General features: G+C 36.2%; 1 protein-coding gene across 4 annotated transcripts in view; it reads left to right on the top strand.

Moving 5' to 3' along the window:
• NELL1 (NEL-like 1 (chicken)) overlaps nucleotides 1-26,738 on the top strand; it is a 995,550-nt gene that overhangs the window by 768,478 nt on the left and 200,334 nt on the right. For all 4 annotated transcript variants that reach the window (XM_011937505.1, XM_011937506.1, XM_011937507.1 and 1 more), the window contains one exon: nucleotides 245-340. In XM_011937505.1, coding sequence (XP_011792895.1) covers nucleotides 245-340 — 96 coding nt within the window. The remainder of the gene's footprint in view (nucleotides 1-244; nucleotides 341-26,738) is intronic.

The raw sequence follows: 26,738 nt of genomic DNA on the forward strand, positions 1-26,738 counted from the left end.
GGCCCTCTTGTATGTTGTGGAACGGAGGGACCAAGTTCGAACTTGCATTAAAGATCCTTGCCGCTTGGCTTTGACTCTGGACTCTGGTGGTCTTCTTCGGGGAATAAACGGTCTGGGCATAACAGATGTTCAGTGTTTGTTGCCCTATGCAACAAAGAAAGAATTGCGTCAATGTTGCTGCTGTTTACCATGAATTTATTTATTGCATTTTATCTAAGATAAATACTTTGTTCTCTTGCAACAGCTTTCTGTGAAGAGGGCTGCAGATATGGTGGAACGTGTGTGGCTCCTAACAAATGTGTCTGTCCAGCTGGATTCACAGGAAGTCACTGCGAGAAAGGTAATCTAGCTTTTTTTATGGGGGATAAAGAGAAAGATTGGTAGAAAGATTAATTCAGAAACAATAACAGCTCTTTCTTTAGGAATAATACTGTGGATTGACTTGATACATTGTATTGTGATGGTGGATGTGGCTCTCCCAAAGTGGGTACCTTTCCATCCTTGCATAAAATACTACCATTGAAAATAGAGCTTCATTTGCCTTCCCTCCGATGCATTTAATTTAGTAAGGTCAAGTCTTTTCTCTGCTATAGCTCGGTGTGCGTTTTTAGTGCTGATTAGAGATAAAGCCTGATGAACTGACCTGCCTCACTTATCATCTATTGGGTAGCATCACACACAGTTATTAGAATTATAGCAATCTGCTGTGTCAATGGAATCTAAATTAGCAGCATATGCTCCTTGTGTAAAACTCAGCAGCAGGTTTATTGGTGTGCTTGAGATTTTATTCTAATATTGGTTTATCAAGAACATTATCATTCATAGATCTGATAATATAAGCCAATTAGTGTAAGTAAGATTACATTATATGCAACTTTCTATTTGCAATAAATGTTATGTTTACATTTGGCACTATTTGGAGAAATCCAACTCTCTTATTGATTGGAGAAGTCCTCCTATTTGTGTACAAGTGAAATTTGATGTTCAGTGCCAATGTGTGTGTCAGTACAAACAAGGGGATTATGACACATAAAAGTGAGTATTTTAGTTTGTTTTTCCATGTGTTTTGTTAGGGTAAAATCACTGCATTGTGTTTTTTTTCTGACTCTGGAATGTCACACTTACTGCTTTTCATATCATAGCATAGAAAAATGGAAATAGGATGTCGTATTTATTATCCTTATTATTACATGAACGGGGAGGTGTCTTTGTCTAGTGCCAGAGATATAAGCAAAGCTCTTGTTTCCTTTCCTTCATGTTTAGAAGCTTCTGAATTTAGATAACATTTTTTAATGTGCACATTTATTATATCTCACCCGGACCAACCTATTACATTGCACTGCCTGTATATTTATAAGGCAGCCTAATCCTTTTAAATGCACGTCAAAAGGTAACTAAAATTGTTCAATAAGGAAATCAGCGAGCAATATTTGCACCACTGTTTCTCTATTTTCTGACATTATCAACAAATAAAAAATATATCAAATAATTGTTTTTCTTTAAAAAATATGAAAGAGCCATGTACTACCTTTGAGCAGCCCAAGAGAATTACCACATAGAGCTAAAGAATTTTTGCTAAAAGCTAAGAAACTTAAGGGTAACTTAGGACACATGTCTTTACTGCACTACATTTAATTTTAAGTAGGTTTTTTAAAATGAAAAAAAAAAAAAGATTTCTTACTGCTTCCTGTAGAACTGCTCCATTCCCTAAACTGAATGCACAGAATTAATGGGGACAGAATGGTGATAATGATAATGTCAATAATCATGGATACTACTACTAATGATATGCCGTTTATTATGCAATAATTGTTAGGATTTTTAAATTAATATTTTAAGATTAAACAAAGGAGGTAGATATTACTACTCTTATATGTAATCAAACCAAAGTCTAGCTAGTGTAAGTAACTTATGCAATTATTAGCACTGAGAATAAAACACAGTTGTATCCCACAAAGCCTATGTTATCAAACCTTGCATGGGTTTTTCAAGGATACTACATGGATTTTTTATTAAAATGTATATTCTTGGGCCACCTCTCCAAACTAGATGGAATATCAGGGGGTGGTTTCACGAATCTGCATTTTCACCAAGCACCTCAGGATATTTAACCATAGCAACTAGCAACTACTGTAACATTCTTATTTTCTTACATTACAAATAACTGGAGGGAAACATTACCTTAGACCAGGGCCTGTGATCAGTGGCAGACCAGGAAGAATTGATTATGGTGTCTCATGCCTTCTTGATTTGTCCTTTGTCCTTTTCTCTGCCCAGTAAGTGGGTGATTGCATCAGTGCTTACAGTCCGGTTCGTAATGTGGAGTCAGAAAATTATAAAGGAGAAAATCAAGACCAGGGAAAAAGTTAGACAGAGATAGGCAAGCATGGGTCCCTATGTAAATATTAAAGTTGACATGGAGAATTACATATTCTTGAACTCTTGCACAACCATCATAAAGGGAAAAAATACAATAAAATAGAACAAGGTTTCTCTGCATTTAATGCTATATTTCATCTGTAGCAAAGTCATTCCACTTAATATTGGCCAATACTCAAATTCTATCAGATTTTTCATGGAATGAATAAAGTACATATTTATCAGTCAATTGTGCGCAAGGGATCTAAATAAATTATGAGCTTAACACAGAAAATCTGAGCCATTATCTTGTCTGAGTTATTTTGTCATGTTGATCATTAGCAATAAACATTAAATAAGTCTATTTGCCTTCGAATATTTGTGCTAGATGCCTTGAGACTCATAGTGCCAAAGGAAAAATGCAAATGAATTGTGAATGTCTTGTGGCATCATTACGCTAAATCTTTCATGTGATTTATTTTAATTTTAAGACTAAGTAAATGGTCCCATTTGAGCTATATAGAATCCACTTATGTTTAGTCTTAAGCATGTTCTTTTATCCCCCTAGTTATTGGTTTTATTCATTGCTTGCAATATTCAGCCTTTCGAAATTCAAGTACACTTAGTAAAATCATTTAAATAATTTGTTAAAGAAAATTCCTATCTGATGTTAATAATCCCACTTGTGTTTGGTATGTAACACACAAATGAACAACTCTGCATTTACTTTCCATTGATGACATTTCAGTAACCTTAAACTTTTCGTAACCCGCCTTGAGCAAACATTTTGCCTCCTTTGGTTTCTAAACAACATATAATTCTAGTTCTTCTCCTACCCTTCAACTTCCTTCTCTGTTGTGCTTAGTTTGATTTAGTTTTACAATTAGCATGGAGATGTGTAAAGAGAAAGATGAGTGAAGAATCAGTAAGAGTAGTAGTTTTTTCCGCTCTTAGGATGGAAAAGGGCTGCTGGTAAATGCTCTCTTCTCAACCTGGCTAAGAACTAAAAGGACAGAATACCACACTGATGTAATGTAGCCACCCACAAAACAGCATGAAACAACACAAAGTCCTCCTAGAGAATTTTCACATGTAAAATCAAAGAGCTACACTAAATCCAAACATATGTTAACTGCCACAAAACAGCAGAAAATCACCCTCTAAGAAGTATGTGAGACTAAGTTTTCTATTTGTTATTTTTACTTGCAGATTTGCAAGCAACAAGAAGGATAGATTAACTACGAAATATGGAGCTATGTCTAGATCAGGATTTCTATTTTTTTTAGTGGCTTAAAATAACAAATGTTTATTATCTCATAGTTTCTGTGGTTTGAAATTTGAGAGCAGCTTAGCTGAGTGGTTCTAGCTCAGTGACTTTTATGAGATTGCAGTCAAGATGTTGACTGGGCCAGTAATTGTCTGAAGGTTGGGGAGTTTGTTTCGAAGATGGCTCACTCTTGTGGCAATTGGCAGGAGGCCTCAGTTTCCCATTTTGTGGGCCTCTCTACAGTCTATGTGAGTGCCCTTATGACATGACCACTGGAATCCTCCACGTCAAGTGATGAGAAAGAGAGTGAAAGCAAGGAGGAAGCTATAATGCTTTTTGTGACTCAATCAAATGTTGATCGAGTTTTCACGTTGGCCATATTCTATTCCTTAGAGGAGACTCAGTCCAGCCCACAATCAAGGGGAGAGGAATTAGGCACCACCACTTAAAAAAAAAAAAAGACTGTCAAAGTATTTGTGGGCATATTTTAAAACCGCCACACCGTGAACCCTGTTATTTATTCACAAACCTTGGCTCTGGTTTTAAACTCCTTGTTTTGGAACCTTTTCCATACCTCTCAAACTTCCCTTGAAATTTTCTGGTTTTAGTCTTTGACTCCTTACAGCTTGTACTCTTGATGATGGAACAAGATGTATTGCTTACTTATCTGACGTTGAACAGCCACAAACTGGGATTCAGATGCCAGACTGTGTGGAACTGACTTTGTGTGTGTGTGTGTGTGTGTGTGTGTGTACAGGCACCTGTGTGTGCACAGGCAGGTGTGGACTTGCACATCCAAACAGAGAAGAAGGAAGAAGGCAGGAGTTTATGAATGTGAATGTAGGTGAATCCTGATGTCTGTTCTTAATCTTTTTTTCAACTTTTATTTTAGATTCAGGAGTTACATGAACAGGTTTCTTACCTGTCTATATTGCATGATGCAATAAAATCCTAGATATAGGATGAGTAATCCTGTCACTTAGGTACTGAGAACAGTACTCAATAGTTTTTGAGTCCTTGCCCCTTCTCATTTCCCACTCTAGTAGTTCCCAGTTTCTATCATTGCCATCTTTATGTCCACATTTACCTAATGTTTCACTCCTACTTATTAGTGAGAACATGAGGTACTTGGTTTTCTGTTCCTGTGTGAATTCACTTAGAATAATGGCTTCCAATTTCATCCATGTTTCTGCAAAGGACATGATTTCATTCTTTTTATTACTGTTTAGTATTCCATGGTGTATATGTACCATATTTTCTTTATCCACTCCACTATTGAGCACTTAGATTGATTCTATATATTTGTGAATGTCTACAGTGAATAGTGCTGCAGTGAACATGTGAGTGCATGTGTCTTTTTGGTAGAAAGATTTGTTTTATTTTGGGTATATATCCAGTAATGGGATTTCTGGGTCAAATGATCTTCTGAGTTCTTTGAGATATCTCCAAACTGCTTTACACAGTAGCTGAACTAATTTATATTCCCACCAACAATGTGTCAGTGTTCCCTTTTCTGTGCAGCCTCACCAGCATCTGTTGTTTTTTGACTTTTTAATAATAGCCATTCTGACTGGTAGGAGATGGTATTTCACTGTGGTTTTGATTTTTATTTCTCCAATGATTAGTAATGAGAATTGCTTTATATGTTTGTTGGCTACTTGTATGTCTGTCATCTTGTGAGAAGTGTTTGTTCATGTCTCTTGCCAGTTTTTAAATGGGGTTATTTGTTTTTGCTTGTTTAATTGCTTGTGTTCCTTATATATTCTGAATATTAGACCTTTGTTGGATGCATAGGTTGTGAAGATTTTCTCCCATTCTCTAGGTTGTCTGCTTACTCTGTTGATAGTTTATTTTGCTGTGCAGAAGCTCTTTAGTTGAATTAAGACCTAGTTGTCAATTTTTGTTTTTGTTGCAGTTGCTTATGAAGAGTTAGGCATAAATTCTTTCCCAAGGCTGATGGCCGTAATGGTGTTTTCTAGATTTTTTATAGGATTCTATAGTTTGAGGTCTTATATTTAATTCTTTAATCCATCTTGCGTTAATTTTTTGCATATGGTGAAAGGTAGGAGTCCAGTTTTATTCTTCTGCATATGGCTAGCCAGCTATCTCAGCACCATTTATTGACTAGAGAGTCTTTTTCCCACTGCTTATTTTTGTCAGCTTTATTGAAGATCAGATGGCTGTGGGTGTGCAGCTTTATTTCTGGGTTCTCTGTTCTGTTCCATTGGTCTCTGTGTCTTTTTTTTACAAGTACCATGCTGTTTTGGTTATTGTAGCCATATAATATAGTTTGATGTCAGGTAGTGTGTGATGCCTCTGGCTTGGTTTCTTATGCCTAGCATTGCTTTGGCTATGCAGTCTTTTTGTTTTGGTTCCAAATGAATTTTAGAATGGTTTTTTCTAGTTCAGTGAAAAATTACATTGGTAGTTTGATAGGAAAAACATTGAATTTTGTAGGTTGCTTTGGGCAGTATGGCCATTTTAATGATTCTGATTCTTCCAATCCATGAGCATGGAATGTTTTTTCATTTGTTTGTGTCATCTATGATTTATTATAGCAGTGCTTTGTAGTTCTCCTTGTAGAAGTATTTCACCTCCTTGGTTAGATATATTTCAAGGAATATTTTCGTGTGGCTATTGTAAATGGAATTCCATTCTTGATTTGGCTGTCAGTTTGAAAGTTATTGGTGTATAGAAATGCTACTAATTTTTGTACATTGATTTTCTATCCTGAAACTTTACTGAAGTCATTTATCAGTTCCAGGAGATTTTTGGCAGTCTTTAGGGCTTTCTAGATGTAGGATTATCTTGTGCATGGAGAGAAACAGTTTGACTTCTTCTTTTCCTAATAGGCTGTCTTTTATTTCTTCCTCTTGCCATTTGCTCTGGTTAGCACCTCCAATACCATGTTGAATGGGAGTGGTGAGAGTGAACATCTTTGTCTTGTTCCAGTTCTCAAGGGGAATGCTTCCAGTTTTTGCCCATTCAGTATGATGTTGGCTGTGGGTTTGTCATAGATGGCTCCTATTATTTTGAGGTGTGTTCCTACAATGGCTAGTCTGTTGAGAGTTTTCATCATGAAGAGAGATTGGATTTTATCAGAAGCATTTTCTGCATCTATGGAGATAATCATATGGTTTTCATTTTTAATTCTGTTTATGTAGTGAATAACATTTATTGATTTGTACATGTTGAACCAACTTCATATCCCAGGAATGAAGCTTATTTGATCATGGTGAGTTAACTTTTTCATATCCCATTGAATATAGTTTGCTAATATTTTGTTGAGAATTTTTGCAACTATGTTCATCAGGCACATTGGTCTTTAGTTTTATTTTTTCATTGTACCTTTGTCAGGTTTTGCTATTAGGGTGATGCTGTCTTTGTACAATGAGTTAGGGAAGAGTCCCTGTCTTTGATTTTTTTGGAATAGTTTTAATAGAATTGGTCAGCTCTTTGTATGTCTGGTAGAATTTGACTGTGAATCCATCTGGTCCAGGACATTTTTGCATGGTAGGATTTTATTATAAATTCAGTTTTGGAACTTGATATTGGTCTATTCAGCATTTCAGTTTCTCTCTGATTCAGTGTTGGGAAATAATGTGTTTCCAGGAATTCATCCATTTCCTCTAGATTTTCTAGTTTGCATATGTAGTGGTGTTCATAATAGCCTGTGCGGATCTTTTGTATTTCTGTGGTATCTGATTGTAATGTCATAGATCAGGATTTCTTTTTTTTTTTTTTTTTTTTTTGAGGCGGAGTCTCGCTCTGTCGCCCGGACTGGAGTGCAGTGGCTGGATCTCAGCTCACTGCAAGCTCCGCCTCCCGGGTTTACGCCATTCTCCTGCCTCAGCCTCCTGAGTAGCTGGAACTACAGGTGCTTGCCCCTAGGCCCGGCTAATTTTTTGTATTTTTAGTAGAGACGGGGTTTCACCGTGTTAGCCAGGATGGTCTCGATCTCCTGACCTCGTGATCTGCCCGTCTCGGCCTCCCAAAGTGCTGGGATTACAGGCTTGAGCCACCGCGCCCAGCAGGATTTCTTAACCTAGAAGACACTACTGACATTTTAGAACAGAGAATTCTTTGTTGTGGAGGGCCGCCTTATGCATTGTAGGATGTTTAGTGTCATCCCTGGATTTTACTCATGAAATGTAATTAGTAGTACACCTCCAGCTGTGACCATCAAAAATGTTTTCATACCTATCACCTTAAACACTTGTCATTTCTTTGTGGTGAGAATATTCAAAATTAAGTAAAACTTTAAAAAAGTCTCTAGTAAGATTAAAGAAAAATTCTCCAGACATTGCCAAATACCCCCTGGGAGACAAAATCTCATCCCATTAAGAACTCGTGGTCTAGATGTAGCATTTTTAAAAGTCTCTTTTAAAAAATATGCATATATATGTGTATATATATATTTTATAGGTAATAATGGCTCAGTGTTATTTGATAATATGAAAATTATAAGCATTTTTTGACAAGAAAAACACTTTTGATCATCTCCTGAACATTTTTACAAGTACTTAGGGTTTACTGTGATTAGAAAATGCTTACCCATTCAAGAGCCAGAGACTGGTTGATATCCATCATGTGCTATGAGAGACACACCTTCTTGTAGTCTTAGGAACCAGGTTGGTGTGGAAACTCAGCCTGCTCTATGTTCGCCCTCCCTCAATGGTGGAATAAACATGATGCTCCACTCAAGGAACATGTGACTCCAAACCTTGTGTTCTCCTAAAGGAAGATAGTATACCTATCCTCTTTCTTAGAAGAAAAATTTAAATGTATGTAACAATAAAAGAATTCATCTTATAGTATAAGACTTAGATGCACACACCACACACACTTGTAACATCTTTGTTTTTTTTTTTTTTTTTTCTGAGATGGAATCTCACTCCATCACCCTGGCTGGAGTGCTGTGGTGTGATCTTGGCTCACTGCATCCTCCGCCTCCCGGGTTCAAGCAATTCTTGTGCCTCAGCCTCCCGAGTAGCTGGGATTACAGATGTTCTCCACCACACCTGGCTAATTTTTGTATTTTTAGTAGAGATGGGGTTTTGCCATGTTGACCAGGCAGGTCTCAAACTCCTGGCCTAATGAGATCCACCTCCTCAGCCTCCCAAAGTGTACCCAGCCAACGCTTGTACATTTTAAGGAGAATTTGCACTGAAATGCTTTCTGTATTACAAAGCCACTCAATTAATCATTAATTTTTGGTAGGAAATTGGACTGGATTGTAAATCAAGTTACTTATTTATAGTGGTACAGACAAGCCTGCCAATTATACTACATTTCGCCATTATATATTATATGATTTTAGAGTGTTTAAATGCAGTTGTGTAGATATCAGGTACCTATAACTAGTGATTTGTGAATCAGACTGTGAGAACTGGACACGACTACCCAAGGTGTAGGCTAGAACACAGTCTAGTATAAAATAACTGGAAAAAATGTGCTGATGTTATAAAAATAGCAGACCTTGACGTTTTCCTCCACATTTGTTCAGAAATAGGTTCATTTACTGTAACTATTATTAAATAAACTCTCATAAGCTTTGAACCTCTCACACTATCCAAGTGTTTTTGAAATATAGTAAGTATCTGATCAAGAATATTTAGGGATATCAGTAAAAAGCAAACAACTTTGAACAGCTTTGTTCATTCACAATATAATTTTGAGTGGTTATTATTTTCCTGTTTTGCTTATATGTTTCCAATTTTCTAATTTTTCAAATAATACATTTAAATTATGTTTATAATAACAAATGATTTTTAAAAGCTTAAAATAAAGAGAACATAACAGTCAAAATTTTTCTCAGTTACTTGGGATTTTTAACCTTTTCTAAAGGAAAATTTTTTGCAGAAAAATTTATTCTACTATCTTTTCTGTGCCCCATGGACTTGGCAGGTATGTAGACAGAGAGTAATAGTTTGCCTGAGGTATATTGTCAATTTACCAGGTAAAAAGAATGATCAGAAACAAAGACTTCTGTGCTTTTTAATATTTTAAATCTTGCTTGTATTTTGAGAGATCCCTATCAGCATCCATCTATTGATAATTGCTTTACCCATCCCTGTTACTGGGGGAGATTTTAAGAATTTTTAAGAAGGTAAATATTTACTCCCTTCCCATAACAGAGAATACAATATTTCTTCTATTTCCTCTCCAGTTATCACAGGACTGTGACAAGGGCATCTGGGGGAAGAATGAATGCAAAAGTACATCTTTACATCCATAGCAGACCGGGGAATTATTTAACTTTTCTCAATTTGAGCTTTCTCAGGTTGTCTGGCACATGATACTTGCTCAGTAAATGGCAACTTCTATCATCAATGTTGCTTCTTTTCTTGTGCCTGATGCTCAGAAAGGAGTAAGCAGGGCTTCTATGACATCATTGAAAAAGAGAAATATGATGATTTGAGGTTTCTCTGCATTGCCCATCTAGTTGAACCCACTAGTAAAAGGAGGGTTGCAAATGCTTTTTTAAAACTCTATTAAAGTCAGGTAGATGCGAATATGGTTTGAAGAACTTCCTGTCCTGGATGTTTCCAGAAATTAAGAATGGCAGAAGAGAGGCATCAAACTAGAAGATGAGAGGAGCTTAAACCTGCTAAGACTGAGAGAATGTGATCATGTTTAGAACAGCTGAAAAGTCTTGCCCTGTGCAGTACCCCTTTCATCTCTTCAGTTCTACCCACTCAATGTTTTTCTTCTTTCTTGAATGACATCTCTGCTAAACATCCAGCATACTTCCCTTGGATAAAAAATAGGGTTGACTTGCAATTCTTAGACCACTTGGAGCTATTTCACAACCCTTGTCGTTGATCCTGCGAAGATTTTCATTTTTCCAGGTTGCAGACATATGGAAAAATATCTCCAGCAATTTTTAGTCTCATTGTCCAGACAAAGAGCACATTTTCAAGTCATTTCAATTAACTGGAAACATCCATGTCTTTTTTTCACAAACGAGAATTTGAATGAGAAAATAAAGATGCTGTCTGGTATACTGAAAAGAGTACTGTATTGATGATCAGAGGTCTGAGTTTTGATATTAAATCTGCCTCTGTGAAGTGAAATTTACATTAATCTACTGTACATCTATTGTGAACCCCAAACTTTTGCATTTATTATTTCCTGTGAGGGAGTTACTTTTATCCTTTTGGACATATATGAGGACATGTATAAGTGTCATTCAGCAAGTAAGTAGTCAGGTTGGGATTCTAACCCATGTATTACAGAATCCAAATTTCATACACTTTGCTTTATAATCTGCTACCTCTTGATCATTTTTTCAGTGCCTAAGGGCAGTTAAACCTAACAGATTATACAGGAGGTAAAATAAATTACATTTTCCTGTGAGTAATGAGCCATAATCTCTTATTTGATCATGTGCATTGTTTTACATATTCCTTTCAACGTTTTTGTGCCTAAGGCAGGAAAAGAGTAAACAAAAAAGGGAGGAAAATCACAATATCTGAAGTCACAATAGCTTAGTTTTAGTTAAGCTGCCACTATTTACCCGGCTCTGTAACACTGGATCAGATATACTTAACGTTTCTAAGTGTCAGTTTGCCACCCAAAAAAGAAAAGAGATGTTGATATTACTTACTACATAATTTTATTATGAGATTAAATGAGATATTGTACTTGAAACACCTAGTAGAAAACCTGGAACACAGTCAGTGTCTAGAAATTATAGCTACTGATAACTTTAATTATCCAGGGGATAAAATTGAGACTCAGAAATAATAGGCTGCTTGCCCGAGGATACTCAGCAGGTAAACAGTAAAGCCATGTCTTATATTTATCTTTTGCTACTGAAGTCTCTCTTGTTCTTCTATTATTTCTTACAGCCTCTCACTGTACAGTTCAAGTGTAAAGTGATCTTACTTGTATCATCTTTCCAGCTCATATTCTCTCTGTTCCCACAAACATTTTATGTAACGTCTTATCAAGCTAACAAAAATTAATTTATGCAATAGAGTTCTGCTCTGGGGAAAGAGTGGGCTAGTTCAGCACCTGGAATAGTGGCATGTTTAACCTGGGTATGGTCCCTGGAAGGGATTTTTTTTTTTTTTTGCTATTGTTTACTTCTCATCTCTTGAAGTTAAATTGAAGAATTGAAGATTTAACACCAAGTTCTCACTGTATTATTGATAGCGTGGGTGACTCTTTGTATATAGGAGGAGTTGAGATCTCATTCAAAAGGCTACCCCACTTATCCTTCTACACATATTTTCTTAGTCCTTCACTGATTCCTCAAATTGAAGAAAGGCAAATATTCTAATTCTCAATTTGGCATCAGGAAACCTGGATTCTATTCTCAGATCCCACTACTCATCAGCCATGTGAATAGGGACAACCTCAGCTTTTCCATGTAAAATTGGAGTAATCATCCAAATATGTGGAAGGTGACAAAGGGTTAATGCAGGCACAGCTGATTTTTACAAGTGTTGCAAACATAGTTTAGCACCCAACTTTGGGACTTAGAAGTCCTTAACAACATTACATTATTGTCTATCAAAACTGTGGCATGGGAAAAATCAAGATTTTTATATCTTGTTACATTACATTTCAATTCAATAAACATTTGATAAATGAATGAGTATAGACAAGGACCCTCAATTTCACATGGTCCAGTCTTTTCATTTTATAGATCTGAAGTTGTAATAACTCTAAATCAAACCTTATTGAAAAGACACCTAAGTTAAAGTATATTATATCAAGAATGGGGAAGAAATGTCATTAACAAGAATAGAATAGAAATTTTTGTCTATTTCTAATAGTTTTGTCAGTCCACCTTTCCATAGGGCCCTTTGTAACTTTACCATTAATGAAGGGAGCCAATCTTTTAAACAGATTGGCATTCTCTGTCAAATAAATAAAGGCTGTTAGGGATTACTTTGTCTATTTAGTAATGCAGAAAATAATTCTTGACTAGATGACAAGCAGATCTTGCTTTTCACCAAGCAAGCACACACTACTGAACTGTGAAAGCCAAGAGTTTGGTTCATATCCTCATTTTTAATCGTGTATCCTGGGAAATACAAACACCACTGTAACTTTAAACACAAAGGATAAATAAGAAGGAAATCTAGTTTTCTGTGAAACTGTGAGCAGCTGGAGCCCAGAAGTTACAAACTTTACCTAGTAACTAGCCATAAGTCTTTGTATCCAAGAATATGCACTACACTAAATCATGTGGAAAAAGGCGAATTGAAGCCAATAGCCTAACTCAGAAGGAATAGAACTCTTAGGATTTGCATCATTTGCTCCTAGTAGGACCCACTGAATGATCAGAAAAAGTAGTTCCTGAAAACATTCACTTAGATACGAATTATGATGACTTGATTAATCACACAGCAAGATCTATGCATGTATTATGGTAGTGTCTGAAACGATAAGCAGTTTTTGGTTTTTTGAGCTAATGTGGTTTTAAAGCATTTTCCAGTTTAACAGAGAACTTGAAGTTATCTATGGGTGGCAGCAATTTTAGCTAAAGAGATTAAGTCCATGAGGGGAGATCTGGAAAGATTAAAGAATATCTTACTAAGAAAAACACTTCAGTACCTCCTCAGTGCTTAAAAGATAAAGTCCAACTTCCATAGCATAAAATCTAAAGACTTCCATAATTGGGCCTCTTCCTCCCTCTCCAGCTTTATCTCCTACTTCTCCTTAAAGAAATCTTATTTATTTATTTATTTATTTTATTATTATTATTATTCCACTCTGTCGCCCAGGCTGAAGTGCAGTGGCCTGATCTTGGCTCACTGCAAGCTCCGCCTCCCGGGTTCACACCATTCTCCTGCCTCAGTCTCCGGGGTAGCTGGGACTACAGGAGCCCACCACCAGGCCAGGCTAATTTTCTTTTTTTCTTTTTTTGTATTTTTTTGGTAGAGAAAGGGTTTCGCCATGTTAGCCAGGATGGTCTTGATCTCCTGACCTCATGATCCGCACACCTCGGCCTCCCGAAGTGCTGGTATTACAGGCGTGAGCCACCGCGCCCCTCCCCTTTAAAGAAATCTTAAGCTGCAGCCCATTCTAAACTACTTCAAGTCACTGAAATGCACCTTCGATTTTCAAACCTCTGAGCTTTTGTTTGGAATATTCTCTCTGCCTATTACACACATACAGATTTACATATTGATCATAAGCATGATATTAATAAAAATAATAGAAAAATTAGTTATTGTTTCCAATAATCCAGAATAGTCCTGATTTTCCTCCCTCAAACTATTTTTTTTTTTAATTCTACAATACCCCGTATTACTAACTAGCCAGTACCAACCAGGCCCAACCTTTGAGTTCTGAAGATCAGACAAGATCGAGCATGTTAAGTGTGGTATGGCCACAGACTCATATTGCTTCTTCCAAGTCTTCTTTCATTACATTTGATGGCAAACTATAATCTTTCACATTCTCTGGGCTGAGGTCTTGAAATCATCCATGATTTCTTTATTTTGCACTGCATATTCAAAATCTTTGGCTTAGCTTTTAAAATATATCTTAAATCCCAACTTCGTATGATCTCCACTGCTATCACCCTTTTACATTACTTTTTACATCATAATCTCTAATCTAGATGATGGCAAAAAACCTCCTAACTCATCTTCTTCCACTGTTATGCACCTATAGTCTCCTTTTAACATAGTAGCCAAAGGGACATTATTGAAACCTAAGTTATATCTTGTCATTCCTCTGCTTCACATTCTTTATAGCTCCCCATTTTCACTGCATAAAAGTCAAAATTATTACAATGGCCTATAAGGCCCTAGTTACTCTGGGCCCACCTGCCTATGAAATTTGTCCTCACCATTCAATGTGCTCTCTCTCACTTTTTATCCTCTTTTTCTGGCCATAATTGTCTTTTTGATATTTCTAGAATATGTCAGTTACGTTTTCCTTACTTTTTAAAAATTATTTTATTTTATTATAATTTTTCAACTTATTTACCTTCAACCAACTCATACCATATTTTCCGTACTGCTTTGTTTGCTTGGAATGTTCTTCCCTCAGATATTTTCACTGTCACCTCCCTCCTGTGAAAAAGGTTTCTGCACAAATATTACCTCCTCAGGCAGGCCCTGACCCTTATCTAAAATAATATATTTCCTCCTCCCTGTTGCTGTGTTATTGTTCTTCGGAGACTTTATCACTCTCTGACACAATAGTACTTTTCATATGGCTTCACTGCCCAGCCAGAATATAAACTCCAGGAGGGCAGGGGTTCTGTCTTTGCCATTTTATTTCTGGAGGCCAGGGTAGTGCCCCTAGCACACAGGAACTGCGTGAAACATTTACTGAAAAAGTAGACAATTTAACAAGAAGAAACTCTTTCATTTTTGTATTAGTCTCCAAAGCCACAATACTGTTATGATACGTCTTAGGAAGGATGAAAAAAATATTGTTGTCAATCACATGCCTGCATTCCTGATATTTTTGGATCATATGTAGCCAGAGTTATCCTTGATGTCTCCTTCTCCCTTACTTTTCCATTCAATCACTAAAGTGCATCTTTTTTTTCCCTCCATCCTACCTCCTAGTATAAACCACTCATATTTGTTTTTTGCCTGAAATGATTTCAGGACACAAGTCTTCAAATCCCCAGCTTACTCCTCCCTCACAAAAATGTTCTTCCTACATTGTAGCCTGTATAATCCTTATAAAATATAACTATAATCAAAATGTCTCCCTGCTGAAAAAACTTAAATCTTTTCCAGTGCTTTTGTTATAAACACCAACCTTCTTACAGTAGCATCAATGACTCGCTCTGAGTACCTTTTCCATTTTAACTTTTAATCAATATTCCTCCTGCACTAAACACTGTTAAGGTTTATCAAAGCAACTCTGTTTTTCTTTCTCTAGTTTCCTTCTTCTTCCCATAATACGCAGTCCCATCTTTTCCTATTTTCTCACATAGATTGTAAGCTTTTCTTCCAAGATATTTTTCAGACTCCTTGCTCAAGATTAGGTTCCTTCCAGTGCACTCCATATCAACTTGATTTTCCCTTCATAAAATGTATTACATTTAATTGCATGTTTACTTGTTTTCTCTTCCGTTTCTTCCTGCCACCCATCCCTGTAGCACAACCAACATTTGTTTAACTTCCCTTTCTAATCACCCCCTCCCCCAAAAAAAACCCCTTCAAAGTATTGCTGAATCTGTGTAGTAATTATTAACCCAGAGTGTCTCCAAACCAAAACACTATTTTTCTTCTATTCCTTTCCTACTGGTGCCATTCTTCCCATTCCAAGGTGTTAATTATATATATAGGTGTTATATATATAAATGAGGGCATGTTGGATTTGTATATCATGTTCTGAATGACAGAAGCATTAACATCTTATTTTAAAAACCTTGATATTCATAAACTAGAGGTTCATTTCAAGAAGATAAGCGAGTCCCCACTTCCTTCCATAGACAAAGCTATGGCCTTTCATAGCACTGATCAGATAAGAATGGCCAGATATAGTATTTTCCTGGTTCTTAAATTGCCCAGCGGTTTCTTTTGGAGCAGACCATCTGATTGGAATGGTTAAAGAACTGCAAACTGCACTTTTAAATTTACTGTCAGCAAATTCTGATGGTACTCTGTTTCAGTAAAATGATGCTAACACTGAAGGGCAAGCTTAAAATTTTTCCAGATGCTTGGTCTCCAGCTATGTGGAAATACTGCATTCACTTGTGTGTTCTCCATAAATTCCATGCATTAGCCTTTTGGAGATGTTTGCATTTATTTACATATGTGTATTTTTTCCCAGTGTCTTTCACAGCAGCAATACTTCCCTAGTCTCTGAAAATTAGGGTCAGAATGGTGAAGGAACCATTTAAACGACATAGCTCTTATTTAATGTTTAGGCTAGACCTTCATTTAAGCTAGACTTCGTGCTACAGGATTGATGTATGTCACTTAATCTTTATAATCCAGAAGGTAAGCATTGGCCAACATCCTTCACCCCACATTGCTTGTCTAATTTCTTTTTTTTTTTTTTTATTATTATACTTTAAGTTCTAGGGTACATGTGCATAATGTGCAGGTTTGTTACATATGTATACTTGTGCCATGTTGGTGTGCTGCACCCATCAACTCGTCAGCACCCATCAATTCATCATTTATATCAGGTATAACTCCCCAATGCAATCCCTCCCCCCTCCCCATGATAAGCCCAGTGTGTGATGTTCCCCTTCCCGAGTCCAAGTGATCTCATTGTTCAGTTCCCACCTATGAGTGAGAACATGCAGTGTTTGGTTTTCTCTTCTTGTGATAGTTTGCTAAGAATGATGGTTTCCAGCTGCATCCATGTCCCTACAAAGGACGCAAACTCATCCTTTTTGATGGCTGCATAGTATTCCATGGTGTATATGTGCCACATTTTCTTAATCCAGTCTGTCACAGATGGACATTTGGGTTGATTCCAAGTCTTTGCTATTGTGAATAGTGCCGCAATAAACATACGTGTGCATGTGTCTTTGTAGTAGAATAATTTATAATCCTTTGGGTATATACCCAGTAGTGGGATGGCTGGGTCATATGGTACATCTAGTTCTAGATCCTTGAGGAATCGCCATACTGTTTTCCATAATGGTTGAACTAGTTTACAATCCCACCAACAGTGTAAAAGTGTTCCTATTTCTCCACATCCTCTCCAACACTTGTTGTTTCCTGATTTTTTAATGATGGCCATTCTAACTGGTGTGAGATGGTATCTCATTGTGGTTTTGATTTGCATTTCTCTGATGGCGAGTGATAATGAGCATTTTTTCATGTGTCTGTTGGCTGTATGAAAAAATCACAAGCATTCTTATACACCAGTAACAGACAAGCAGAGAGCCAAATCAGGAATGAACTTCCATTCACAATTGCTTCAAAGAGAATAAAATACCTAGGAATCCAACTTACAAGGGATGTAAAGGACCTCTTCAAGGAGAACTACAAACCACTGCTCAGTGAAATCAAAGAGGACACTAACAAATGGAAGAACATACCATGCTCATGGATAGGAAGAATCAATATCGTGAAAATGGCCATACTGCCCAAGGTTATCTATAGATTCAATGCCATCCCCATCAAGCTACCAATGAGTTTCTTCACAGAATTGGAAAAAACTGCTTTAAAGTTCATATGGAACCAAAAAAGAGCCCGCATTGCCAAGACAATCCTAAGTCAAAAGGACAAAGCTGGAGGCGTCACGCTACCTGACTTCAAACTATACTACAAGGCTACAGTAACCAAAACAGCATGGTACTGGTACCAAAACAGAGCTATAGACCAATGGAACAGAACAGAGTCCTCAGAAATAATGCTTGTCTAATTTCACCACGTATTTCTACACCCCTTCCCCTGGCCATGTTTCAAACATATCAGCAATACCTCAGGGCATTTATACCTAGTGTTCTCTCTTTCTGGGATGTTTTTCCTCCATATATATCCAGGATTCATTTCTTAACCTGCTTTTAGGTTTCTATTTAAATGTTACTTATTAGTAAGACATTTTCTACCGTTCCATTAAGATTGCAATACTGAACCTGGCCCCAGATAATAGCACCTAATTTCCCTGCTGTTCATTTTTTCTATTGCACTTTTCACCATTAAAGACACTAAATGTATCACCGATCTAGCTTGTGTATTGTCTGTTCCTCCCACTTGATGGTCACCCACCATGAATGCAAAGATTTTTTTGTCAGTGTTTGCTGCTACAGCCCAGCTCTTGGAACAGTCCCTGGAACTCAGTTTGCACTCAAGAAATATTTATTGAATGAATGAATCAATGATTATCCTAATGTATTGAGTAAACTGAGATTAAGTTCTGGTAAGGTAGTAGCACAAGATTATAGGACTAGGAATTGTCAGAGCTATGATTTGAACAGCTCTTTGTGCCTCAAAGCTCAGGCTTTTAAAAACTTCCCTTTGCCACTCTTCTCAAAAAAGCAAGGCTGAATACAAAAGTTTTGACAACTGCAAGAGCTCATATCTTCTGTGTTTTTTCTCAGTTGAATTCTGAATTCTGAGTGTGTTACTATGGTAACCCTATATACCATCTACACTGCATTGATGTTCTGAGAGACTTTCTTCATCATTCTTAAGTTAATACACTCTTCCTTGTAAGGGATTGCTATAATAGTAATATTTTATATTAGTGCAGATCTTTGTAGTGTCTAGTGCATTTTTCCAGGTACTATATTATCTTTTAAAAAATCTCATAACAGTTTAATGAGGATTATATTGCTATCATCATCCTGATTTTACAGATGAGAAAATTGAGGCTAAGAGGTTAAAGAAATAGCTTATGTTTGCAAAGCTAAGAACAGGGGGACAACTAGAACTTAAATTCTTGTCTGGTATTTAAAATTCTGTGCTTTTTTTTCTGGTATGCCATACTGCCTTCAGCCTTCCTTCTGCAGAGTTGTCCATTTTTCTTGGGCCAAATCATTAATATGGAGGTTTTATACTGAAAGTGTTGGAAGGATGACATTGTAATACCTACAGCCACAGGGCATTTCTACATCAGGGCAGCGGGGTCACAGTATGCCTTTTTGAGGTGGACATTTTTTGCCACTTACCATGTGACCTTGATCAAGTTATATAACCTCTCAATCTGTATCTCCCAACACTGTCATAAAAATTAGAGAAAGGCTAATTAGCAAACAGTAGATAATATAAATTAGTAGGTAGTAAAGAGTCATAGGGTACAAACTGTTATCTAGAGCTGCTTTATTTGAGAACAATTTTATCAATCATAGCTACCGTTTATATAGCTCTTTACAGTCACAGACACTTTCAAAGACATTTTGTTTTTAGAGCATCTCAACCAAACAGTGTCAAGTAAGTTTAATTCCCATATTACCCACAAAGAAATATATTCATATAGGTTAAATAGCTTATCTAAGTTCATTCTAATATGAATCATTCAGTTGCATCGCTCCAAGCTTTGAACTTGAAGTAGAATGAAAGCAACATGAGCCTCTCAATGATGCCTCCTTCTTCAACAAGGATGAATAATTATGTTTTATCCTTAAAAATCCCCACATGTTACAGTATGGCATAACACATCCCCAGAGAAATATAATTCAAAAAACCAGAGGGAAATAACATTTCTGAAGACATGTTCACAGATATCTACTGTACCAACAATTAGGAAATTTATGAATAGTCATCTAAAATTAGTTTCATATATACCTATAGATTCTTCCCCGGTTGAACACTGTCATCTTTGTTTTTCTCAATGAAAACTTACTTTTAAGTCAGATAAGTACATTCTAATGGCAGGAACACTATGCTTATATTTGTATATTTTAATAGTTACTAGCCCCCAAATTGCTGGTTATCTTAGCAGAGAACCTTATTGTACTCTTCAGTCTGTCAGTATATCAATAGCTAGTATTTTTTAGATGGGTCTGTGAAAGCCACTATTGTAGTACTTTTTTTTTTTTGAGGCGGAGTCTCGCTCTGTCGCCCGGACTGGAGTGCAGTGGCCAGATCTCAGCTCACTGCAAGCTCCGCCTCCCGGGTTTAGGCCATTCTCCTGCCTCAGCCTCCCGAGTAGCTGGGACTACAGGCGCCCGCCACCTGGCCCGGCTAGTTTTTGTATTTTTAGTAGAGACGGGGTTTCACCGTGTTAGCCAGGATGGTCTCGATCTGCTGACCTCGTGATCCACCCGTCTCGGCCTCCCAAAGTGCTGGGATTACAGGCTTGAGCCACCGCGCCTGGCCACTATTGTAGTACTTAAATGGATTATAGGATCTATGCCCTTATTATTCTCTTGTATAGGTGAGGAAGCTGAGGCTTGAAAGAGTTAGGTAACATGTTAATAATCACACAGCTGTTTGTTAGGTTTGAGATTGGGATGTCCATCTATGGCAAAATAGGCAGTTTCTGGTTTTCTAAGTTCTTAAATATCTGCATTGTTGGAAGTATTCCTGATAAATAATTTATGCTTTTAAATTTAAGTCACTCTGTCTTTCTCTCTTCAACTCTTATAACCTTTAGCGAATTATTATCTGGTAAAAATTTGGATTAGTAAATGTCACATTCTGCCCTCCTTTTCTTAAGGGCTGCTCTCAAGCCTTGAAATAATTCTTAAGAGTACAGAAAGAGGGAAAAGCAGGTCTGGAAAGCTCACAAAAAGTTAGCAAACTTTTTGAAAATATAATATGTATATAGAAAAGCACACCAAGAGGAGCCACTCTCCTGGTTTCCAACACCCCAGGTTAGTTTTCCTGTTTTGAAATATTGTACAAATTGAATCAGACTATAAGGCCTCTTTGTGTTCAGATCCTTTTGTTCAACATTAAATTAATAAGATTTATTCATGCTGTGAATTAGTTGTAATTTGTTATTTCTCACTGTGGAATAGTATTTTATTTTGTGAATATCTCAAAATGTATTAATCCATTTCATTGTTGGACATAGGGGTTGTTTCCAGTTTGGGCTATTTTGCTACAATAACTATTGTTGTATATGTACTTGGATGACCATATGTATGTATTTCTATATACCTATATCTAAGAATAGAATTGCCAGGTATGCTTAGGTGTAGTTTTAGTAGATACTGCCCAGTTTCCCAAAGTTGTTATACCCATTTATATTCCTAATAGCCATAAATGAGAATTCCAATTGCATCGTAATTTTGTCAATACTTACTTATTACCTGCCTTTTTCATTTTAGCCGTACTGGCAGTATGGTAATTATATTATAGTTTTAGCTTGTACTTCACTGAATGACTTATATAGTGGAACATATGTGCTTATTGATAATTTGGTTATAGTAGTTTGTAAAGTACTTAAGCATTTGGCCCTTTTATTTATTGTGCTACCTGTTCTTTTTGAAAGCACAAAGCTTAAAAAAGTCAAATAGTTCTATAAGATTGGCTATAACTCCTTGCTCCTATTCTATTCTAGAGTCATTTTCTTTCCCATCTCCATAATAATAATAATATATTTACATTACTATTTCTAGAGTTTTTTCAGTTTTAGATGTTACCTATTGACTTCCCACCATGGAAGATGAAGAGTTAATTCTTTTTTCTACCACTCATCCACAGTGTGCATGGGTGAACACACACACACACGCACACACCCAAACACTTCCTGTTTCTCTACATACTAGATCAGTATTCACTGTTTACCTTATTATGTATATGTAAGCAATATTTATAGGTGAACTATGAAGTTGGCTATCATTACTTCTTTATTACACAAATGTTTGTTTTCTCTGGATTTAATGATTACCTAATTTTGTTATTGCTGTTTGTTCAGTTTTTCATTCACTCAATGTCGAGTCAACCTCAGATTCTCTGCTAATAATAATATCCTCCCAATACATTTACATGTATTTGATATTTTATGATGTTAATTCCATGAAATAAATTTTTCCAGAACATTCTGCCACTTCATTCTATACTGGAAGCTCTTTCTGTCTACAACACAACTGTTTCCATCAGGTTTTTTTTCAACATCATCTCTTTTTTGTTGTTGAATCTCCTGTTCCTGTATCCTTTGTATTTATCCTTTTTGGGATTATACCCCTATCTTTATAGAACAGATTTTTAATTAACTTCTTAAGAAAGAGTGCATAGGAACTAAGTTGTTCAAGTGTTGCACATCTGAAAATGTTTTTATTCTTCCTTTCTATTTAGTTGATAGTTTGGATGGGTATAGAATTCTAGGTTATATAAAACATTTTTCATGAGAATATTGTAGGATTAGCTGTATTGTCACATTTTTCAGTATAACTTTTGAGAAACATAATATTGTCCTATTCTTGTTCATTTATATAAACTCTACCTTTCTCTCTTTGAGAAATTGTGTCCTGTTTTCTCATCCTCAGGAAATTTGATGATGGTGTGGCTTTGTGAGCATCTATTGTTAAATCAGTGGGTTGGAGACTTTGAAAAACCTTTCAACTTAAACATCCCTGGTTTCGTTTCTGGGATTTTAAAAAATGTCCTTCATGACTCCCTTACATTTTCTCTGTTCTTTATTTTTGGAACTCTTATTATTTGGGTGTCAAACCTTTCAGATTTGTTTTCTAATTGTGTTATTACTTCTGCCTTACTTTTCATAGTTTTCTTCTTTTTATTATTATTTTTTTCTTTTTGTGGGGTGATGGAGGAGACATTTCATCAACATTATCTTCTAAAGTAATTGAGTTATTCATTCAAGCAGCTCCCTTGTTTCATTATTGCTTTCTGAATGTTTTTGAGACAGAGTCTCCCTCCACTCAGTCTGGAGTGTGGTAATGCAGTCATGGCTCACTGCAGCCGGGCTCACGTAATCTTTCCACCTCAACCTCCAGAGGAGCTGGGACTACATACGGGTGCATGCATTTTTCCCCTATCTTCACTTTTCTTAAACATTCAGTAGTCCTTGGTTATCTGCTGATTTTTAAGAGTGCCACTTATGAAAAGTTGATTTAAAGCTCAGTTTACCTATGTGGGATTCTGACATCAATTATTTTAGGTTCATTCTTTTGAACCATTCAGAGCTTGTAGGAAAGAGTCTTTCCATTTCCTAGAAATTAGTTCCTATAAATTAATTAAATTTCTGGAGCAATTAAACTTGATTGATAGCATTCTGAGAGTCAGGTCAGAAGAATAATGCATAGGGTTGTAAAATTCAGGTTGTAAATTTTTAATTAATACCCCTGTCTCAGTATGGTATTTCTGCTCTCAATTATGTTCCGATCTTTGTGGTACCCTCTGCTGAGACTAAATCTCTAGTGTTTGCTGGGGCAAAAGAAAGGCAGTAGCCTGGCTGGGGTAAGGAAACAGCTCTGAGGAATCTAACTGCTTTTAATCTAACTTCTAAGTAATTTTCCTATTTTAGCTTCACTGTTCCCCATAGTTTCAGAGATGGTTGATGCTGCCAATTACTGGGTCCTATGCAATAAATTAAGTTGCTTCTTGGCTTTCTCCACTCCAGGCTATGAGTGGTTTTCTCCTGTCTTCCAAGTGAGTTATCATTTGTCCACCTCTTTTCTAGATTCCAAAATTATGTTACTTTTATCATTTCTCCTATGTGCTTTACCCAAGAGGGTTTACATCCTTTATAATTTGTCTTTAGTATTATCTTGTTGGAGTTTGAGAGGGAAAGTAGGGGTAAATATGATTATTTAAGCCAGTATCTTTAACCAAAAGCTAGCCTCTTAGTTCTAAAACTGTTTCTTTCCCACAGATAAAAAGTCAAAAGAAGCCCTAGTCAATGTGATAATTTATATATGATAATAATATAACTGACCATGAAGATAGTCATATGATATAAAATGTCATCCACTTTCAGAGAAAAAAGGTTAATGGAATGAATACAATTTTATTTTATACTGCATGACAATTACTCTTTACAGAAAAAATTATTAACAGAGACTTTCTGCAAAGACAGACATGTCCCCTTTGGAAGCAGAGTATTTATCTAATTTCAAAGACCAATAGAGCATTATTTAAGATGTTAAATGTTTGAATTATTCTTTTAAATTTGCAGGATATTATGGGAAATTGGGACTATAAATTGCCATTCCACTAAGGATAGTTAAGTCAGAATTTTTTTTTTAAGCAAGAGCTATTTCACATGAAATTTTATGTGAAATATAATTTCAAGTGATTTGGATGTGAGCTTTCAATGGTTTAAAACAGGACCAATGGAATGTAAATAAGGGGAAATGGGAAATGGTAAAGGGAAATATAGGGCATAATTGGGGTTGAAGGACCATCCAGATACCACAGAGATGAGCTCTGAGATCAGTCTTATTTAACAACTTCATTAATGATCTGGAAGGAGAATTCAACAGGTTAATTAAATCTGCAGATGGTCCTTCGTGGAAATTACAAATACCAGGGAGAACTGAGAAATAATGTAGAAAGACCAGGGGGTCAAAAGCTTTGATAGCTGTGGGCACAGAAGAGCAAAATTAAATTTGGGAAGGATAATTACAATTAAATATACTTTGTTCAATGGAAAAAGGAATTAAACTGCAAACAATGCTGAATAGAAAACAGTAAAGCTAAAAACATTCTGTGGCTGATGAGCAATTTATTTAGATAAGAACAAAGCTTTCTGACTAGAGAAATAAAGTTATTTTTAAATAAAACTGTACTTTACAATGTATCTGTTCTGTGCCTGATAGTCATAAAACAAGGATTTAGTAACCTGCATTTGGCTAGTGTTAAAAAGACAGGAAAGCATTGCTCTAACTCTCAGATGTGCTTATTTTCTAGTAGAGTAGATCAGAAAGTCATGAAAATACTCTAGTAGATCCTGAGATTAAGATGGGGAAATGATGGATAGAGCAGGAGATCATGGGGGGAACTTTTGAAAGATGACTATGAAATAGTTCACTTCCACTTTTAAACATGGGTGGTTAGTGTTAATGTGCTAGGTGGTTGAAAAGATTGGCAGGTACTTTTACACCCTTTTCCGGTAGTACCATTGGCCATGGGAAGCCCTCTCAGTCCTGGGTATTGGAAGAGCTTCTTTAATTTTGAAAACATGATCAATAGTTAGAATTCTACCAAGGCCCGGGACAGTAGAGCAGACTGGATGAAGTTATAATGGTAACTATTAGAAATGGAAATCAGATACACCCCAGGGTACACACAGCCAAAAGGTCAATCATTTATTGAGTATATTGCCTGTGCCAAGATGGCTGCAAGTACTTTACATAAGTTAACTCCTTTAATTCTTACACTTATCCTATAAGATTAGACATTATTCTTATCTCCAATTTGCTATTAAAAAACCCTGAAACCTGGAAAATGTCAGAAAATTACATAAGTTTAAGTGCTAATAAGCACAGGACACTAGGATTCAAACCTAGGGAGGCCTGCTTCCAAGATTTATATGTTTGTTTTCCCCAGCTATGTTATAGTATCCCTCATAGAATATTACCATAAATAATATATTCAGAATTCATATAAGGTATATATACACATAAATGTATACATATACATGTATGTATATAGCCTATATATGTGTGTATATAGCCGTGTGTGTGTGTGTGTTCCATTCTTTAGAGTTCTAGGGGCTTGTCCTAGACAGACTGGACCTAGAAGCATTCTTATATGAGGCTCTTATTAGCAGAATTGTCCTTGTATATAAAGTATGTGAGCAGAATTTGTTGTCTACAGTTTCCAACAGAAAACATTATCTTAACTAAAGGAGGTGTGTGTTATATCTGGGTTAATGGATGATGGGTCTCTGGAAGGGAGACATATGAACTAATAAACACATAGCTGATATGACATAATTTCATAATGTTAGTCCCTACTAGTGTCACTAAGGGTAGAATCCTGAGTCATCATGTTTTAAAATTTAAATATTAATATCTTCAAGAGGTAACATTTATACATGCTAGAATATTCAGATATTCTATAAGCTTAGTTAAGAATATACATTGAATATCTTTCTATTTGTCCACCAGCTGCGAGTTCTCCCACCCAGAAGGAGCCAGAATCACTAGTTTCTTACATGTAGGTTAATAGGCTACCAATTGTAGTGGGACTCAGATAGTGTGTGATTGTTTAGATTGATGAGGATATCTTGGAGAGATATATACAAGGGATATTAAATGGATTTGAGAGAATGAAAGTAAATTTCACAGTTTTATTTGTTACCAGCTAGCATGGACAAATTACCCATGAAAAGTGTGCAGAAAACCATTAAGAAATGGAAAAATGATTTTAAAAAGATTAAAAAGGATAGCTGTATTGGAAAGCAAACAAGGTATGAAAGAGAAATCTAGAAGATTAATACTGAGAAGAGCTGCCTGGGGTGACTGACAGCTTTAGCGTCACTGTATCTGCCCTCTCTTTGAAACTAGTCAAAATTTCTCAAGCTTCTCCAAACGAGATCCAGAGTTAAGAAGAATTCTGTGTTTGTAATAAGGTGAGGTGGTTTGAACTGAAACTTAATCACATTTAGGAAAGTCAAGTATCCCTTCTGGGAGAGATCAAGCAGATTATGAAATGAGTTTAGAGAACTCATAACAAGTTTCTTCTAACTTTTAAATCTATATTTGGCCAAATAAAACACATGGAAAGAAAGTTCTGTTTTTGGTCCCTGGGGCAACAGACCTGAGAAATATTTCTAACTTCTACTTAAATGACTCAGTTTCTAGGGC

Source organism: Colobus angolensis, unplaced genomic scaffold (assembly GCF_000951035.1).
Source record: "Colobus angolensis palliatus isolate OR3802 unplaced genomic scaffold, Cang.pa_1.0 Scaffold164, whole genome shotgun sequence".
Classification (NCBI taxonomy): domain Eukaryota; kingdom Metazoa; phylum Chordata; class Mammalia; order Primates; family Cercopithecidae; genus Colobus; species Colobus angolensis.